A 21,364-nucleotide genomic window follows, 5' to 3' on the forward strand; every position below is an offset into this window, starting at 1 on the left:
TAGAATTATTTATTTAATGGTCCTGGAGAAGTTCTCAGTAATTATCTCACATAAATCAAATTGCATTGAATTCTGTTGGAAGTGATCAAGGCGTGTCCATTTGGAGAACTTTTACTAGATGCCAATTCTTTTTCAAGATGCCACATAATTCAAACTCAAGATGGATCTTCCTATAATTCCTATTACATGAACATTTTTTTCAGCTCATTTCTTCCAAAAGCATTTATAGGTGCAGGTAAAAAATATAACATGGTGAACAATTGAGTGGAGACTTTCTTTGGCTACATTTTATGTGATTTTCTGAAGTTAAAATTACCAGCAATTTTTTCAAAGGCACACTAACTGCATACAATGCCATATATTTGCATCATTAGTTGTTAAGTTTTGCATACTTTCCCAAACTCTGTGTCCTATCCTTGTGTAGTATCTCCTCTAGGGAAGAAAGCATCGGATGAAGAATGGACTCATTGTTCCCAGCACTGAGTGACATAATCTCTTGCCTTCCCAAATCTATAGTCTTGAATCCTTATTAGGAGTGCTAAAAGACACACAACTACAAAAACTGGGGACTAGGTTTGAATGCACACATACCTGATTTCAAAGCCCTAACTTTTTACTCTGCTAGTGCTAAAATGCAAGAGCATGATAACTATGATCAACAAGGCCTTAAGATAAAGAATAAAAAACACATTTTTAGCCTTTTATGTTAAAATAATTTTAAACTTGCAAAAAAAATTGCTAAAAGTATGTTGAGTCACATATCCCTTTACCTAGCTTCCTTTAATGTTAACATCTTATATAACCAAGGCACAACGATCAGAATAAAAATAATTAACATTGATACTATATACTATTAACTATACTACAGACTTTATTTGGTTTTCACCAATTTTTTCTCAAATGTCCTTTTTCTGTTCCAGGATCCAATTCAGGGGGTCACATTTTTATAAATCGTATCTCATTTGTCTCTTCTAATCTATGCCATTTCTTCAGTCTTTCCTTGTCTTTTTTTTTTTTTTTTTTTGAATAAACTCTACCTCCAGCATGGGACCTCATGACCCTTAGATCAAGATTTGCATGCTCCACTCTTTCTTTACCTTCTATAACTTTGTCACTTGATAATACTGGCCAATTATTTTATAGAATATCTCTCAATTTAAGTTTGCCTCATGTTTTCTCATAATTAGATTGGGTTTATGCATTTTCAGCAAGAATACTATAAAAGTGATGATGCATCCTTCTCAGTGCATCATAAGAAGGTACCTGATGTTGATAGATCTTATGACTGGTGAAGGCTGTTTGTCAAAGTTAGCTTTGGCCAGAGCCACATTTCTCCAGTGTAATGTTATGTTTTTCCTTCATAATTGGTAAGTATTTGGGGGAATATAATTTGAAACTATGCAAATATCCTATTTCTCCCCAAATTTTCCTCCACTGATTTTAACATCCAGTAGTGAGTCTTGTGTACCATAGTTACAACAGTGGCATTTGCCTAATGTTAATTTTCCATTTCTATATATATTCCTTCTACATTTACTAATTAGAATTCTTCTGTAAGGAAGAACTGTTCTTCCTTATTTATTTGCTAATTCAGTTATTTACTAACTAAAGTATGGACTCATAGATATTTATTTTATTCTATGGGTTATAATCCAATGTTGTAATTATTTTGTTCCTCAAATGTCTTTAGCCATTGAGAGCTCCTTCAGGTTGGTTCCTGTGTCCTTTCAAAATTAGAAAAATTAAAAAATATATTTTAAAATATATGAAATATATTAAAATATATTCTAAAGTATATAAAAATAAAATAAGAAAAGGGGCACCTGGGTATCTCAGGTGATTAAGTGTCTGACTCCTGATTTCAACTCAGGTTTTGATCTTAGGGTCGTGAGTTCAAGCCCTGCATTGGGCTCACACTGGGCATGGAGCCTACTTTTAAAAAAAGAAAAGAAAAATGATTAAAAACTAGCACTTATGTATATAAGTGGATAAAGGACCTGGTGGGTGATAGCCACTCAGCCACTATCAGTCCCCTCCCCAGAGCCCACACAGACCAAACCACCCAATTCACATTGTTTAGATCTGTATATAGGTGGATATATGCAGCTTCTCTTAAGGTTCCTTTTTCTTGCTTTTAGATGAAATCAGGGAAATAGATGAGGAAAGTGAATTATATGAAGGTCTGACAAGTCAACAGATCTTTCTCTGGCTGCAAGGTCTATTCCTCTTTGCCTTGGTGTGGACCGTGGCAGGCACCATCAATGCGGAGAGCAGGAAGAAATTTGATCTGTTTTTCCGCAACCTGATCATGGGTATGGATGATAAGAATCCAAGGCCCAAAAGCGTCAAACTCACAAAAAACAACATCTTTCCAGACAGAGGTAACAGTACTTGTTTGTTTTGTTTTGCTGTAATAATTTGGATCGTATGGTTCCAAATCCAATCAAAATGTGTGGTCCAAGTAAGATTTTTACAAAGGCTTGGGGAGATTTTTTAGCTTGCCTGATTGGGTCCACATTTATAAGAGATGGGTGGTCCTGAAGTCAGGGTCTTATGGGATGTTTTAACTATTTTCATTTAGAAAAATTCATACAAGTTTTTTCTCCTCAAAATTACCCATGCTCAAACAGGCTCCAGGTGATAGAATGAAAAATGTAGCACTTTTGTTTTTCTTATTTCCTTCTAGTCCTGTTTTGTGTGTTTAAATTCATCACATCATGGTGATTATGACATTAATATTTGTTGTAATTTTGTCATTGTAATATATTGAAATGTTTCCAATTTTGCTGTATACATTATCTTCAAAATGATCACCATAATGACTGGATACTCTATGTGTGACATCATTTACTAAAAGAGTAAAAGATTTTTTTCTTTTAAGTAGCTTTTACTGTTTTTATTCTTACCACCATAATAACATATAAAATTTAGAAGATACAGAGAAGGGAATAGCTGAAAATAAAAACCAGTGGTAATCTAACTACCTAGAAATAGTTTCAATATTTTTTCTTCTAGTTTTTTCTATATTTCTTTAACAAAAAGGAGATCAAAATATAAATGCTTTCCAAATGGCTATACTTTTTGTGATTATAAAAAAGTATATGAATGGCCATGAAGTAACTTCTGGAGTGATAGTAACATATATATGGAAAGAGATTTGGTCTACACTAGATATGTGCATTTGTCAAAACTCAGTGAATGTACACTTAAGATTTGTGCATTTCATTGTATATAAATTTTATATCAAGAGGAAAAATATAAACAAATATTGAACAGGAAATAATATAAATGTTAAAGTTTATGGGGAAGTTTATTTTTTTTTGAGATTTTATTTATTTATTCTTGAGACAGAGAGAGAGAGAGAGACAGAGAGAGAGAGGGGCAGAGAGAGAGAGGCAGAGACACAGGCAGAGGGAGAAGCAGGCTCCATGAAGGGAGCCTGACGTGGAACTCGATCCGGGGTCTCCAAGATCAGGCCCTGGGCTGAAGGCAGCACTAAACTGCTGAGCCACCAGGCTGCCCTATGGGGAAGTTTAAAATAAGATGACTTAATGAATGGATAGAGGAATAAACAGGTGTATGATAAGACAAGTAAAAACTAATGGTAAAATTTAGGAGAGGGCTATACAAATGTTTGCTGTGCAATGTTTTCAGTATTTATGTTTGAAACTTTATATAATAATCATAATAAATGAATGAACAAGTAGATGTCAGTACCCCTCTACACAGTTTTTCCTCAGCACATGTAGCACACTTTATGTCATCTATCGAATGAACTGCATAGAGGCCCTGGACCATTAGTTAGATAGTAGTACATTTATACTTTTCCTCTTTCTTTTTTTAAAGATTTATTTATTTTCTTCATTTGAGAGAGAGAGCATGGGGGAAGGGAGGGGCAGAGGGACAGGGAGAGAGAAACTCAAGCGGACTCTGTGCTGAGTTCAGAGCTTGACTTGGGGCTTGGTCTCATGACTCTGAGATTGTGAACTGACCTGAAACCAAGGGTCAGACACCCAACTGACTGAATCTTTTTGTCTTTCTTTCTTCTTTCTCTTCCTCTTCCACCTCTCCCTTCATCTTTTATTTATTCTTGGGTTTAGAAGATTATTTTTTTATTGTGCTAAAATGTGCATAACATAAAAAATTTACCATTTCAACTCTTTTTAAGTGTACAGTTTAGTAATGTTAGGCATTGTTCTGCAACCATCACCACCATTTATCTCCAGAACTTTTTCCATCTTCACAAACTAAAACTCCATGTTCTATGAACATTAATTCCCCATATTCCCCTCCTTCTGTCCCCATGGCAACAACCATTCTACTTTCAGTCTATAAATTTGACTACTCTAGGTATCTCATATAAGTAGAAGCATATGGTATTTGTCCTTCTTTGAAAGTTTATTTCACTTAGTAATATTTTCACAGTTCACCTATGTTGTAGGATGTGTCAGAATTTCCTTCCTTTTTAAGGCTGAATAATACTCCATTGTGTGTTAATACCACATTTTGTTTCTCTCTTCATCCGTTGGTAGACACTTGAGTTGCTCTCACCTTTTGGCTGTTGTGAATAATACTGCTATACACATGAGGGTACAAATGTTTGTTTGAGTCTCTTGCTTTCATTTCTTTTAGCTATATGTTCAAAAGTGGAATTTATAGATCATATGGTAATTCTGTGTTCAAGTTTGTGAGGAATTGCCACAATGTTTTCCATAGTGGTTGTACCATTTTACATTCCTACCAGCAATGCACACGAATTCTAATTTTTCCACATTCTCATGTATTGTTTTGTTTTTTATAATAGCTATACTGAGTGTGAAATGCATTCTTGATTTTTTAGAAAAATATGAATAGATCATATAATAAAATATATATATTTAAAGATAACCACTACTAACATTTCAGTAACCATCCTTTTGACATTTCCCTATGCATATATGTGCACATAGATTTATTTTTTCAAACTTGGGATGGTTCTGCACTTGCTTTCATTATTTTTAGCTTTTGCTATCATTAACAACATTGTGATGAACAGTGTTCTGGTGGCTACCTACTTGCTTGATCTATGATTATTTTCTTAGGATAATTTCCAAGAAATAAAATAGCTGAATCAAGGATCAATACAATTTTAAAGCTTTTGATTGAAATTTTAGAGCTTTTATTTTTTTAATAATAAATTTATTTTTTATTGGTGTTCAATTTACCAACATACAGAATAACACCCAGTGCTCATCCCGTCAAGTGCCCCCCTCAGTGCCCATCACCCTTTCACCCCCATCCCCCACCCTCCTCCCCTTCCACCACCCCTAATTCGTTTCCCAGAGTTAGAAGTCTTTATGTTCTGTCTCCCTTTCTGATATTTCCCACACATTTCTTCTCCCTTCCCTTATATTCCCTTTCACTATTATTTATATTCCCCAAATGAATGAGAACATACAATGTTTGTCCTTCTCCGATTGACTTACTTCACTCAGCATAATACCCTCCAGTTCCATCCACGTTGAAGCAAATGGTGGGTATTTGTCGTTTCTAATGGCTGAGTAATATTCCATTGTATACATAAACCACATCAAAATACCATGGACTTTCTTCAGAGAGTTACAACAAATTATTCTAAGATTTGTGGGGAATCAGAAAAGACCCCGAATAGCCAGGGAAATTTTACAAAAGAAATCCATATCTGGGGATCCCTGGGTGGCGCAGCGGTTTAGCGCCTGCCTTTGGCCCAGGGCGCGATCCTGGAGACCCGGGATCAAATCCCATGTCGGGCTCCCGGTGCATGGAGCCTGCTTCTCCCTCTGCCTATGTCTCTGCCTCTCTGTGTGACTATCATAAATAAACAAAAAAAGAAAAAGAAAAAAGAAAACCATATCTGGGGCATCACAATGCCAGATTTTAGGTTGTACTACAAAGCTGTGGTCATCAAGACAGTGTGGTACTGGCACAAAAACAGACACATAGATCAATGGAACAGAATAGAGAACCCAGAAGTGGACCCTGAACTTTATGGTCAACTAATATTCGATAAAGGAGGAAAGACTATACATTGGAAGAAAGACAGTCTCTTCAATAAATGGTGCTGGGAAAATTGGACGTCCACATGCAGAAGAATGAAACTAGACCACTCTCTTTCACCATACACAAAGATAAACTCAAAATGGATGAAAGATCTAAATGTGAGACAAGATTCCATCAAAATCCTAGAGGAGAACACAGGCAACACCCTTTTTGAACTCGGCCACAGTAACTTCTTGCAAGATACATCCACGAAGGCAAAAGAAACAAAAGCAAAAATGAACTATTGGGACTTCATCAAGATAAGAAGCTTTTGCACAGCAAAGGATACAGTCAACAAAACTCAAAGACAACCTACAGAATGGGAGAAGATATTTGCAGATGACGTATCAAATAAAGGGCTAGTTTCCAAGATCTATAAAGAACTTCTTAAACTCAACACCAAAGAAACAAACAATCCAATCATGAAATAGGCAAAAGACATGAAAAGAAATCTCACAGAGGAAGACATAGACATGGCCAACATGCACATGAGAAAATGTTCTACATCATTTGCCATCAGGGAAATACAAATCAAAACCACAATGAGATACCACCTCACACCAGTGAGAATGGGGAAAATTAACAAGGCAGGAAACCACAAATGTTGGAGAGGATGCGGAGAAAGGGGAACCCTCCTGTACTGTTGGTGGGAATGTGAACTGGTGCAGCCACTCTGGAAAACTGTGTGGAGGTTCCTCAAAGAGTTAAAAATAGACCTGCCCTACGACCCAGCAATTGCACTGTTGGGTATTTATCCCAAAGATTCAGATGCAATGAAACGCCGAGACACCTGCACCCCAATGTTTATAGCAGCAATGTCCACAATAGCCAAACTGTGGAAGGAGCCTCGGTGTCCATCGAAAGATGAATGGATAAATTTTAGAGCTTTTAAAGCTAAATTTCCCCTGTGCCTTCACCATCCTGAGTATTACCATTTTTTAAAATCTTGGGCAATTTGAAATGCAAAAATGCTATTTCATTTTAACTTTCTTCTCTTTGTAAAAAATATTTTATTTTTTTATTCTTAATATATATTTTATTGGAGTTTGATTTGCCAACATCTAGTATAACGCCCAGTGCTCATCCTGTCAAGTGCCCCCCTCAGTGCCTGTCACCCAGTCACCCCATCCCCCTGCCCACCTCCCCTTCCACTACCCCTTGTTTGTTTCCCAGAGTTAGGAGTCTCTCATGCTTTGTCACCCTCTCTAACCTTTCCCACTCATTTTCTCTCCCTTTCCCTATAATCCCTTTCACTATTTTTTTATATTCCCCTTATGAATGAAACCATATAATGATTGTGCTTCTCCAATTGACTTACTTCACTCAGCATGTAAAAAATATTTTAATAGATGTTAATTTTATTTATTTTTAAAAATATTTTTTTATTTATTTGAGAGAGAGTGTGTGAGCATATGCGAGAGAGCAGAAGTGGGAGGAGCAAAGGGAGAGGGAGAAGCAGAATCCCTTTTGAGCAAGGAGCCTCGATCCCTGGACTGGAGCTGAAGGCAGATGCTTAACCAACTGAGCCACCCAGGCTCCCCAATAAACATTAATTTTGGAGCAGTTTTAGGTTTATGGAGAAAAATGAGTGTGAAGTACAGAGTTCCCACTTGTCCCTTTCCCAAACCACCCCTCCCTCCCAATCTCCCCATTATTAACATCTTGCATCAGTGTAGTATACTTGTTATAGTTGATGAACTAATACTGATAAATTATATTTTAACTAAAGTCCATAGTTTGTATTTTCACTCTTTGTATTTTATACTTTTCTTCTAAGAGTTTTAACAAGTAACATCATCTATTCACCATTACAGTATCATATAAAGTAGTTTAATATTACCCTAGAAATCCTTAGTTCCACCTATTCATCCCCCCTGTCCCCTTAACTCTTGGCAACCATTGATTGATTGTTTTCCTATCTGTATAGTTTCACCCTTCCCAGCATGTGATATAGTTGGAATCATACAGTGTGTAGCCTTTCAGGCTTTTTTCACTTAGTCATATGCATTTAAGACATTTTAGATCTTTGTATGCCTTGATAGGTTATTTCTTCTTATCACTGAATAATATCCCATTATATGGCTATTTATTAATTCACCTATTAAAGTACATTTTGGCTTATTCCAATTTGGGGAAATTTAAAATAAAGCAGGTATAAACATTCATATTAAGGTTTTTGTGTGGATATAAGTTTTCAATTCATTTGGTAGATACCCAGGACCATGAGTCTTGCATCAAATGGTAAGCCTGTGTTTAGCTTTGTAAGAAACTCTCAAACATGTCTTCCAAAGTGGTTGCACCATTTTGTATTCCTAACAGCAATGAATGAGAATACCTATTGCTCTCAATCTGCCTTAGCATTTAGCGTTGTCAGTGTTGGTATTAGCCATTCTAATAGGTGTGTAGTGGTATCTTGTTATAATTTGCAATTGTCTAAGGTATCTGGGTGGCTCAGTGGTTGAGCATATGCTTTTGGCTCAGGTCATGATCCTGGAGTCCTGGGATTGAGTCCTGTGTCGAGCTCCTGAAGGGAGCCTGTTTCTCCCTCTACCTCTTTCTCTGTGTCTTTCATGAATAAATAAATACATAAAATATATAAATATAATAATAATAATAATAATTTGCAATTGCCTAATGACATATGATGTTGAGCATCTTTTTTTTTTAAAGATGTTTTAAGTAATACCTATATGCAGTGTGGGGCTTGTACTCACAACCCCAAAATGAAGAGTTCCACACTCTACTGACTGAGCCAGCCAGCACCCCTTGAGCCTCTTTTTGTATTCTTATTTACCACCTCTATATCTCCTTTGGGGAGTTACTGTTCAGATCTTTCACTCATTTTTAAATTAGATTGTTTATTTTCTTATGGTTGAGTTTGTTTTCTTATAGTTTAAGTATTCTTTGTGTATTCTGGATATAACTCCTTTATCAGATATGTTTTGCAGATATTTTCTTCCACACTGTGTCTTGTCTTTTCATTTTCTTAATGGTATCTTCAATAGAGCCTAAGTTTTGAATTTTAATGGAATCCACCTTGCCCATTTTTTTCTTTCATGGGTCATGCTTTTTGTGTTGTATTGAAAAAGTCAACATCAAACTCAAAGTCACCTAGATTTTTTCTTATGTTATCTTCTACAAGTATTATAGTTTTGTGTTTTGCATTTAAACCTATTATCCATTTTAAATTAATTTTTGTGAAAGATATAAGATCTGAGTCTAGGTTCCTTTTGTTTGTCCATAGATGTCTACTTGTTCCAGAGCCAGTTTTTGAAAAGACTATTCTCCATTGAATTGTCTTTGCTCTTATGTCAAAAATCACTTGACTCTATTTGTGTGGGGGCATATTTCTGGATTCTCTAGTCTGTTCCACTGATCTGTGTATTCTTTTACCAATACTGTACTGTCTTAATTACTATAGCTTCATAGTAAGTCTTGAAGTTGGGTAGTATAAGTCCTCTGTCTTTGTTGTCCATCAATATTTTGTTGGCTATTCCATAGAAACTTTAGAACCAGTTTTCAATACCTACAGAATAATTTGCTGGGATTTTTACTGGGATTGTGTTGAAGCTATTGATCAAGTTGAAAAGGACTGACACCTGAACTTTTGAATCTTTCTATCCATAATCATGGATTCTATCTCCACTTATTTAAATCTTGTTTGATTTCCTTCATCAGCATTTTATAATTTTCCTCATATAGCTCTTTTACATTTTTTATTAGATTTATTCAAGTATTTTATATTTTGTACTAATGTAAATGGCATTATGTTTTTAACTTCAAATTCCTATTTTTCATTTCTGGTATATAGGAAAGCACTTGACTTTTGTATATTAACCTTATATCTTACAATCTTGCTATAATCACCGACAAGTTCCAGTAGTGTTTGGTTAATTCTGTTGGGATTTCCTGAATGGATGATTATCCATTCAGGATAATCATATGGATGTTTGCCATCAGCAAACAAAGACAGTTTTATTTCTTCCTTCCCAATCTTTTATTGCCTTTTTGAAACAATCTTATTGCATAAGCTAGGACTTCCTATATGATGTTGAATAGGAGTGATGAGAGGAGGCATCTTATCTTAAGGGGAAAGTATCTAGTTCCTGATGCTAAGTATGATGTTAGCCATAGGTGTTTTGTTTTGATGTTCTTTCTCAAGTTGAGGAAGTTCCTCTTCTATACCTAGTTTACTGAGAGTTTTTATCATGAATGGGTGTTGGATTTTGTCAAATGTTTTTTCTGAACTCTACTGATATGATCATGTGATTTTTCTTCTTTAATCTGTTCCTGTAATAGATTACATTAATTGATTTTATGCCTTATATACCTAGAATAAATCCTGGTTGATTGTGGTGTGTAGTTTTTTAAAATACATTGTTAGATTTAATTTGCCAATATTTTATTAAGGATTTTTGCATCTGTTTTGGTGAGAGATAATGTCTGTAGTCTTCCTCTCTTGTGTCTTTGGTTTTGGGATCAAGATTATGCTGACCTCAAAAATAAATATGCTTTTATTTTCTGGAGAAGATTGTAAGAAATTGGTATAATTCTTTTTCCTTAAATGGTTAGTAGAATGGTTAGTAGAATTCATCATCCAGGTCTAGTGCTCTCTCTTTTGGAAGATTATTAATTGTTGATTCAGTTCCTTTAATATATGTCATTCTTTTTAAATTATATCTTTCTCCTTATGTGAGTTTTGGTAAATTATCTCTTTCAAGGAATTTATTTTATTTCATCTAAGTTATCAAATTTGTGGTCATAGAGTTGTTCCTATTATTCTTTTATTATCCTCCTAATGTCCCTGATATCAGTAGTGATGGTTCCTCTTCCATTTCTGATATTAGTAATTTGTATCTTCTCTCTTTTTCCCTTGGTTGGCCTGGCTAGAGGTTTATCAATCTGATTAATCTTTTCAAAGAAACAGTTTTTGGTTTTGTTGATTTATCTCTGTTGATTTTCTGTTTTCAATTTCCTTGATTTCTGCTTTAATTTTTATTATTTATTTTCTCCTCCTTATTTTGTTTTTTTTTTATAATTTTTTTAATGATAGAGAGAGAGAGAGAGAGAGAGAGGCAGAGACACAGGCAGAGGGAGAAGCAGGCTCCATGCACCGGGAGCCCTGACGTGGGATTCGATCCCGGGTCTCCAGGATCGGGCCCTGGGCCAAAGGCAGGCGCCAAACCGCTGCGCCACCCAGGGATCCCTCCTCCTTATTTTGGAATTAATTTGCTCTTCATTTTCTAGTTTCCTAAGGTGGAAGCTTAGATGATCAATTTTAGAGCTTTCTTCTTTTCTAACATATGCATTCAATGCCATAAATTTCTCTAGAAGCTCATCTTTCACTGAATCCCACAGATTTAAAAAGTTAAGTTGTCATTATCATTTATTTCAAATATATTAAAATTTCTCCTGAGACTCTTCTTCGATTCATGTGTTATTTAGAAGTCTGTTGTTTAATCTTCAAGTATTTGGATATCTTCCAGTTATCTTTTTGTTACTGATTCCTACTTTAATTACATTGTGTCTGAAAGCATTTACTGCATGATTTCTACTCCTTAAATTTTTTAAGGTGTGTTTTACAGCCCAGAATGTGATATCTCTTGGAAAATGTTCCTTGTGAGCTTGAGAAAAATGTATTCTGCTGTTGTTGAAATAATCTATAAATGTCATTGAGGTCCAGTTGATGGTGATGGTGCTATTCAATTTAACTATATCCTCACTTATTTTCTGCCCACTATCTGTCAAATACAGATAGAGGGGGCTTGAAGTCTCCAACTGTAATATTGGATTTTTTCTATTAATTTTTGCCAACCTATCTTATGTATTTTGATGTTCTGTTCACATTTGTAGTATGAAATAGGATTTAATTTAATTTCTTCTCTTTTTAATTATAAGTGAGATTGAATTTTTTATACGTAACAGGTATTTGTTTTTCCTATGTTCTGATTGGGTTTTTTGTGTTCTTTAATGCTCCATTATAGGGTTTTGCTTTGTTTTTTTTTTAACAGACTTTATCTAAATATAGGTTCCTTTTCTAAATTTTCCCTGGATTGTGATGAGTCCTTTCTGTCATCATCATTGAGGGAAAGCTTAATGGTCTAGCTTTCATATCTATCACGTCTTTTCTTATTTCTGTGTTTTTTTTCCTTTTAAGATGCATATTTTTTTCATTTTAGTATGTCACCTACAACTTCAGTTATGCTTTTACTACCATGAATGATTTTAGTTCTGTTATTGTTATCTTTTGTTTCCTTGTTATCCTTTCTTAATGTAATGATTAAAAGCAAGTCATATTGTCAGGGCCTGAATCCTGCCTCCAGAACTTATTAGTTAGCCTTAAGGAAGTTGCTTATTCCCTCTCAGTTTCCTCAATTATAAAATGGGGACAATAATAATAGTATACAGTCTTGGTGTTCATATAAGAATTAAATGAGTTAATGGGGCACCTGGATGGTTTCGTCAGTTAGACATCCAACTCTTGATTTCAGCTCAGTTATGATCCTGGGGTTGTGGGTTGAGTCCTACATTGGGCTCCACATTCAGCATGGAGTCTGCTTGAGATCCTTTCCCTCTGTCCCTCCCCCATTCACACTCATTCTCCCTCTCAAATAAATAAATAAAATAAATTTAAAGAATTAGGGGATGCCTGGGTGGTTCAGCGGTTGAGCATCTGTCTTTGGCTCAGGGTGTGATCCCAGGTGCGGGGATCCAGTTCCACATTGGGCTTCCTGTGAGGAGTCTGCTTCTCTCTCTGTCTATGTCTCTGCCTCTCTCTCTCTTTCTGTCTCTCATGAATAAATAAATAACATCTTTTTAAAAAAGAATTAAATGAATTAACAAATATAAACACATTTAGAATAAAAGCATGGTATATAAAAGGTATAACATTAGTGATTTTTATTGCTGTCTTCTTATCACTGTCACCATCATTCTCATCTCTATTAACTCATCCATCTTCCTTTTTAAAATCTCATCTTGCATTTTTATCTTAGCCTGTTTTCTCCTTATGGCTTTTTTTTCCCTGTTTCATAAAAAAAAGAAAAAAAAGGGGATCCCTGGGAGGCTCAGCGGTTTGGCGCCTGCCTTTGGCCCAGGGTGTGATCCTGGAGTCCTGGGATCGAGTCCCGTGGGATCGAGTCCCGTGTCGGGCTCCTGGCATGGAGCCTGCTTCTCCCTCTGCCTGTGTCTCTGCTTCTCTCTGCCTCTCTCTCTCTGTCTTTCATGAATAAATAAAATCTTTTAAAAAAATAAAAAGAAAAAGAAGAAAAAGAAAAAAAAGTGTCTTTTTGTACTCTATTTAGGATTCCATTCAGTATCCTGAAATTTGGTTTTGAGCCTTAAATTAAGCAAGGTTCAGAGGTATGTTCTTCAGGTATAATTTCCCTGTTATATTCCTTTATATTACAGTATTTTTTTTTCACAGTTTCCATATGGTATTTTCTGCTTTTCTCTTCCTTTCAGATCAATCTGTTCGTGCTTTGTGTCAGCCAAGATGGTGCATAAAGTGCCCTTGATCTCATTCTTGGTCCACTTTGTGACATCTTTCCTTTCCTTCTGCAGCTGGAGGGCTAGTGATATATATATATATATATATACAGCTCCCACTGAGTTTCTAGGTAACTTTGCCCTATAACATCTGTCTACTGTGATGGCCTTGCCTCCTCCCTCCACATCCTACTCAATTGATGTAGTGTAAGAAAAACCATAATTTCCACATGTACTGAAAATTGGTTTCCTCACATACCTTCTTTTGCAGCAAGTACTTTGGTTAAAAGCAAATTTGAGTCGAAAAGGCCATTTATCAGACTACAATGACACCTTGCAAGTGATCAGTGTAAATCTGTCCACAGAAAGTTAAGCTTTACTTTTTCAACATAGTAATCATACATCTCTCTTTCTGCTAGTTTTCCAACTTCTCACTGCTTTTGGACATGATCAGGGTAAATAATATTCATATGACACTTTTATTTTTTATTTTTTTTAAAGATTTATTCATTTATTTTAGGGACAGAGAGCATGCATGAGCATAGGTGCTGGCAGAGGTGTGTAGAGGGAGAAAGAGTCTTTAAGCAGACTCCCCTCTGAGTGTGGAGCCCAACACAGGGGTCCATCTCATGACCCTGAGATCAGGACCTTAGCTGAAACTAAGAGTCAGACACTTAATCAACTGAACCACCGAAATGCCCCCATATAACACTTTTAAAATAAACCCAGGTGCTATAAACTCTGTTCTACAGTAAGGAACAATAGGATGGCCAACATCCAATGACCACACGTGATCAACTAATGCCATCTGTTGGAGGCTGCCTTTTCTATTTATTTCCTGTGAACATTCTAGAAAAGGGAAGTTCCTCAACAGAGAGGCAACTGCGGCTCTTTACTTTGAAAGACTATGTCTCTGAATCTAAGGTGCTCTGCCTGACTCTTCCTTACTCGTTATGGACTGAGACCCTGCTGCCCCTCACTCTCCTAGTGAGGAGAAAATAAGACAGTCTGTCCAGATTAATACCTGGCAGGGCAAAGAAACAGCTACCCAGTTTTCTGTGTGGGCTGTAACCTGAGTTTCCTGGTGGCCTCTGTTGTCTTTCTTCATGCAATCTCTTAGGGTAAGATTTTCCATTCCAGCTGAAGATTCTGAGATTTTTTTCAGTTTTTTTTCCCCCAGTGACATCGTTCCACTTCTTTCTCTTCTGCCTTAATAAGTATTTTAGTTTGAAATTACAAAACTCCTAGCCAGAACCCATTTGAATCAAAAGATATGTTTTAAGTACTAAGTATGCTTTTTTTATATATAACAACTTTATTGAGGTATAATTTACATAACATAAAATTATCCCACATAAGTGTACAAATCAGTGGTTTTTAGTGAATTTGCATAGTTGTGCAACTGTCACCATAATCCAATTTCAGAACATTTTCATCACCCTAATAATATCTTTCAGGCCCATTTTCAGTTAATCCCTGTTCCCATTTTTAGCCCCAGGCAACCACTCACCTGCTTTATATTTGCCTTTTCCAGGTATTTCATATGTACAAAATCATGGAATATGTGACCTCTCATGTCTGGCTCTGAGTATACTTTCTTATTACCAACTTCAAAAGATTAAAATGCCTTTCTAGCCTTTCCACAAAGACCCAGGGTTAGAAATTTCATGGTAAGAGCTCCAAGGAGGCCTTCCCTGACCTTACAAGGCATTGTGTTCTAAGCTTTTCATGCTCAGGAGCTGTGGTATTAGTGGACTTCTGAGATAAATGCTGGAGGAACTACAGTGGGGAGCATACATTAAGGAAAGCAAACAGGCCTTTAGGGGATTCTCTCAAGGTTAGGTTCACATCATCTAGCATGGATCCTTGTTTGTCAACCCAGAGATTTACCTGTCCAGAAAGTGCTAAATTTCCCTTTATACACCTATTCACTGGGTGCCTTTGAAAATTCACTTCTTTTTTGAAAAATCTACCTTATTCTCTCAAGTGTCAGAGAGGAGCACAGAGTAAAGTAGGAGATGGTCAGAGGTAATAGAATTACATGGATTTGTACTATTTCTACTGTTCTCTCCTTTCTGGACCAGAATTTGGGTTAAAATCACAGTACAGAGTGAACAGGAACCATTGCTCTGGTAAGAACCAGAGACCTAGAGCCAAATCTTTTCAGTGCTTATCTGTGTGCTCAGAGCTATGCAACATGTCTGACATATGTATTTCATTTATCCTCTGCAGCGATTTTCTGAGCTTGACGTAAAATCAGACTCATTTTACAGGTGTACAACAAATGGTAACCTTAGCCAAGGTCACATAGCTGGTAAATCTACTTTTACTCAGTTGAACCTTTTCTGTTTGGCCTTAATGTTCCTGTATCAAGCCACAAACTAGCTCTGGCTAATCATATCAGCCAGAGAAGGGAGACAAATAATTTTCTGATTCAGATGCTTTTAGTGTCTCCTCTTTTATTGTAAAAGAAAATGAATTCTATTAAATAAAAATGACCAAAAAGTATCTTTGTTCATACTACCCTGTCACAAGTATTTCAGTTTTCAAAAAATCTTTTCTCTGTCTGGTCCACCTGATTTCAGCTCTGTAGCTAGTTACCATAATGATATATATTCTATTTCCATTCTATTGTCATCTGTCATTCATTTTTTAAAGATTGTATTTATTTTTAAAAAAAGATTGTATTTATTTATTTGAGAGAGAGGGAGAGAGCAGAAGCTGGGGATTGCGGGGCACAGAGGAAGAGGGAAAAGCATTCTCACCACTGAGCAGGGAGCCTGACACAGGGCTTGATCCCGGGACCCTGAGATCATGACCTGAGCTGAAGGCAGATGCTTAACTGCCTGAGCCACCCAGTTGCCCCAATCTGTCATTGTTTCTTAAAACCATTTTTTAATGTTAATACTTAGTTTTTGCAAAATAATCCATTCATCTCATAAGACATAACTTTGACTGGTCTCCTAATGTGAGACATGTAAATGATTTCCAAATTTTTGCTATCACAGATGGTGCTGCATACTCATGTATAGAGATTATTTTCATTGTGAATTATTTCCTTATGACAAATTCCCAGAAGTGGGATTTCTGACTTAGACTACAGAACATTTTTGTAGCTCTGTAAGCCTAATGCCAGATTGCTTTCTAAAAGTGTTATGCCAGATTAACTTCTAGGTAAAGCTGCAGAGTGATGTAGGATAAGAGATAATACCTAAGGAAATGAACAAAAACAACAATGACAATTTTAGCCTAAAATTTTCCCAGCAATAGCTTCAGGAAATGTTCCAACCTGATTTTCTAAGCATTGAAAAGTGGTGGACAGAGAAGCACACGATCTGGCGTGTTCTATCTCTCAACCCAGAATCCACCACCCCACTCTTCTCCTAAGAGCAATGTTGGGAGGAAAGGTAGTGAGTTGACAAAATCTTGAGAGTTCTCCCTGGTCATCACCAGATTACAGTGGAGAGAAGCAGATGGTGCCTGCAGATGTGAACAATGTCTAAGAGAAACCCTTGGACATGTGAAGCCCCTGTATGCTCCTGTAGGATCTTAGTACAGGTGGGAGCAACTACCAGGGTTTATATCTTCCAGAGCTCTATGCTGTGTCAGAGTTGTGAGATGAATGCTATAGGAGTGTGGGGTATGTCACTAGCTGGGTTGGGAACCATAGTTTAGAAAAATTGGCCAAATTGTAGAAAGGGAGTATACAGCCCAGATTTCCAGGAAGGGCAATTGAATATTTCCTTTTACCCAACCCTGTAACTTCATGCTACAGAAAAGAAAGCCAGACCAATCCTTGAATTGTGGTCAGGAAAGTAGGGAAGATAAATTGGCTTCAGATAACGTTGGGAAAGATGTCAAGAAGAACTTACTTCATTATATCAGAGCAAAAATGATATGGAAACTACAAACATGAGACAGAAAGAAAGAGGCAGACAGACAGAATGAATGAATCTAAAAAGAAAACCTTACCATGGCACAGCCAGTTAAGCATCTGACTCTTGGTTTTGGCTCAGGTCATGATGATGTCAGGGTCCTGGGATCAAGCCCAGTGTTGGGCTCCACGCTCAGCCCAGAGTCTGCTTAAGATTTTCTCTCCCTCTGCCCCTCTTACCTTGCTCTGTGTGTGTGTGTGTGTGTGTGTGTGTGTGTCTAAAACAAATAAATAAAGCTTTAAAAATAAAAATTTTTTTAAAAGGGGGCACCTGAGTGGCTCAGTCATTTAAGTGACTGCCTTCAGCTCAGGTCATGATCCCAAATGTTAACTAGACTTACTGTGATGATCATTTTGCAATATATACAAATATCAAATCATTATGTTGTACACCAGAAACTATTTTATATGTCAATCATACCTCAATTTTTTCCCAAAAAACATCTTTTAGAAACTAATATCTCTTATAGTAAATCATGATTTATCTGAAGTTTAACAGGTCCTTCAGTTTTACTCAGGCTCCTTTTCTTCTGCTAGAGTTAAGTGAAATGAAATTTAACATCTTTATTTTAAAATAGTATAATATAGGGACACCTGGGTGGCTCAGTGATTGAGCGTCTGCCTTTGGCTCAGGTCGTGATCCTGGAATAGAGTCTGGTATAGGCTCCCTGTGGGGAGCCTGCTTGTCCCACTGCCTATGTCTCTGACTCTCTCTCTGTGTCTCTCATGAATAAATAAATAAAATATTTAAAAACATTAATAAAAAATAGTATATGATAGATTATGTATAATGTAATAGTTTTTATATGTGATATGTAATTATATATGTGTACACTAATATTAATATATTATAGTATAATATATAATGGTATAATATGTAATATCAAAGATCCTGTCCTTATCAAATCCTTTACTTTTATCCGTCCTTCCATGTTCAGTGTATTTGTGTCCCTAAAGAGAAAGCCAAGGTTACCATCAAAAGTTATTTCTGGATGTAAGATTTGATTTATTGTCTTCTTTTGCTGTTCTTTTCAATACTTCTTGTTTTACATTGTTAAAATAACTATTTGTATAATTAGTACCTACCATTTTTTATACAAATGATAAGGTCACTACTCTTTTTTTTTTTTAAGGAAATCACAATTTTTTAAAATTTATTTATGACAGTCACACACACACACACACAGAGATAGAGAGGCAGAGACACAGGCAGAGGGAGAAGCAGGCTCCATGCACCGGGAGCCCGACGTGGGATTCGATCCCGGGTCTCCAGGATTGCGCCCTGGGCCAAAGGCAGGCGCCAAACTGCTGCACCACCCAGGGATCCCAAGGTCACTACTCTTTGAAAGGTGTTTTTCCAATTTATACAGTTACCATTAATGTAAGTTTCACCACAGCTCTGCCAGTACTGGTAGTTACACATTTAGATGGCTCTAGCTGAGTGATAAAATACCTTAAGTATGAAATGTAATGTACTGATGACCTGTCCTGTGTCTTTGAATCCAGGAAGCATCTATGATTTTTATTTCCTCAAGCAAGGTGGTGGACATTGGTACACATGGACAGAATATATCACCAAAGAGGAGGAAAATATCCCAGCTAATGCAAAGGTAAAAGAGAGGCATTTGTCCTAGAGTTTTGTTTTCTAAAATTGCCTGAATTTTCACAAGGTGGAGGAGTTAACATCAGTTCTGTATTCACATTTTTGAAAACTTTCTTTAGAAAAAGTTTTAAACATGAGCTAGATCAACCTTCAAAAGCATGGGCTTTAGAATTAGATGCAGATTCCTTACTCAGCCTTCACACTCTTTGCTTCAAGTTACTCAACTACACAATAGAAGAGAAATACTTAAAGGGTGTTTGTGGGCAGCCCAGGTGGCTCAGCGATTTGGCGCTGCCTTCAGCCCAGGGCCTGATCCTGGAGACCCAGGATCGAGTCCCACGTCGGGCTCCCTGCGTGGAGCCTGCTTTGCCCTCTGCCTGCGTCTCTGCCTCTCTCTCTCTCTCTCTCTCTCTCTCTCTCTGTGTCTCATGAATAAATAAATAAAATCTTCTTTTTTTTAAAAAAAAAAAGGGTGTTTGCAAGAACTGAAGGCACTCTGCATGAACACGTGGCACATGTTATGTGCTAGATCTAGGTCAGTTACTATTTTGATTATTAGCACTGTCATGTGATCAGTTATCAATGCCAGGTGGTGATAGGTCTTACCTCTCAGACATCTCAGCCAAAAAAGATTGTTGCCTTTTCTTCAAAATTCCCAAAAAATTCCCTTGATGAGGATTCTTAGAAAAACAGTGCTGATTTACAGGTTTTCTGGTTAACAGATGATTCAGCTACAACTCCTGCTCATTTCTTTGTGGAAAATTTGCCTGTTAGTAATATGTAGCGGACATACTTTATCTTTCTGGGGGTGATTGCAGATCATTCAGGCCCCAAATTGAGTGGTGGACAGTGGATGGAAAAGTGGGAATATTGACAATCAAGTCAGACAGCTAGCAGGACCACAGCTGATCCTGAAGATGGTGTGATAAGCAGAGGTAGATGTGTGCTGAATTTAGGACACACTCTGGAGGCTGAGTGTTGTTCAGAAGCCCCAAGCATGGAGGTCCAAAACTTGAATTCACCTTAAAGAGCTTAGTCATCTGAACTCCAGGGGTTTGAAATTGTGCTGAATTCATACAAATAAGATTGTCCAACTCAGAGAGATTCTAAGTTCTGCTAAAAATTTTCCCTTTGTCAAGTGTTCTAGTCTCTGAAATTAAAAATCTCTGAAACCCAACTTGCTTTAAATTTCATCTTGGTAGCAAAATAAGCATCTTGTGCCTGGCCTTGCATTCAGCACCACTTCCTGGCTCTGTGGCTTTGGACAGGTGAGCCAGTAATTCTCCAGCCTCAGAGGGTTACTGGGAAAACTGCAGGGGATAATGCAGGCAAACCCTCCATAGTTCAAAACCTATTAATTCTCTTCCTCTACACTTCAATTCCTGCCCTGTCTATTCCTTTTCCTTTGAGTAAATTACTTATCAAAAGTAGCCCAGCCTTTTTCTATTAGTACACAGAGAGCTGCCATGTTGCTCTGTATGTACAGACTCAGTTTGCACCATTGGTATTTTGGTCTAGCTTTGCTTTAGGGACACCATTTCCATAAACCACAATGTGCATGGGGCTTTCTGGAGGTGTGCAACACAGTGGCTCCATATAAGGAGCCCCTTCCAGCCTAGGCATGTAAGGAGATGTCAGCATATGATATACATCTTCCAGTCCCCTCCTCTCTTCCCACAGAGGGACCAAATGTAGCCAAATGGTTACAAGGGTTCAGGCTCAAGGAAGTCAAGCTAAGGTAAGGTATTCTACTCAAAGTAATAGGGATTCCAGGAGCCCAAGACCAAGCCCTTAGAATCCATTTGGGGGCTGAATACCAGGAAGAGTGTAATAATGGCCATATTGGAAAAAAGAAAAAAAAGGTTAAGTGGGGATCTGAGTGTTGGAAAAAGCAGATCAGGAATAAGTGCAGGGAATGGGGGCTGAGAGTCACACCCGACCCTCCCAAGCCTGGAGTAGAGATGACATATGGGAAGTGGACTTTGGGGCAAGGCAGATGGGTTGGTTCAGAGCAATGATCTCAGGGGACAACAGCTATAGACTGGTCCTTAGTGTAATTGGTACCTATACCATGATATAGACTTTGGAATCAGACAAGCTGGAATTCAAGTCCCTGTGTTTCCACACTTGCTGTGTTACTTGGGCAAATTGCAGAAGAGCTCTGGACCTCAGTTTCCTCATCTACAAAACAGAGCCCAAAATGCCCATCTTGACATGTATGATCTTATTTAATCCTCAAAACAGCTTGGTGATCTGGGTGCCTTTATTATCCTGTCTCACAG

At 37.0% G+C, this 21,364-nt stretch overlaps 1 protein-coding gene across 3 annotated transcripts in view; it reads left to right on the forward strand.

The window, feature by feature from the left end:
* Nucleotides 1-21,364, forward strand: part of DNAH3 (dynein axonemal heavy chain 3) — a 171,507-nt gene that overhangs the window by 97,907 nt on the left and 52,236 nt on the right. For all 3 annotated transcript variants that reach the window (XM_038540141.1, XM_038540140.1, XM_038540142.1), the window contains 2 exons: nt 2,139-2,381; nt 18,986-19,089. In XM_038540141.1, coding sequence (XP_038396069.1) covers nt 2,139-2,381; nt 18,986-19,089 — 347 coding nt within the window. The remainder of the gene's footprint in view (nt 1-2,138; nt 2,382-18,985; nt 19,090-21,364) is intronic.

The sequence above is a fragment of the Canis lupus genome, chromosome 6 (assembly GCF_011100685.1).
Source record: "Canis lupus familiaris isolate Mischka breed German Shepherd chromosome 6, alternate assembly UU_Cfam_GSD_1.0, whole genome shotgun sequence".
Lineage (NCBI taxonomy): Eukaryota > Metazoa > Chordata > Mammalia > Carnivora > Canidae > Canis > Canis lupus.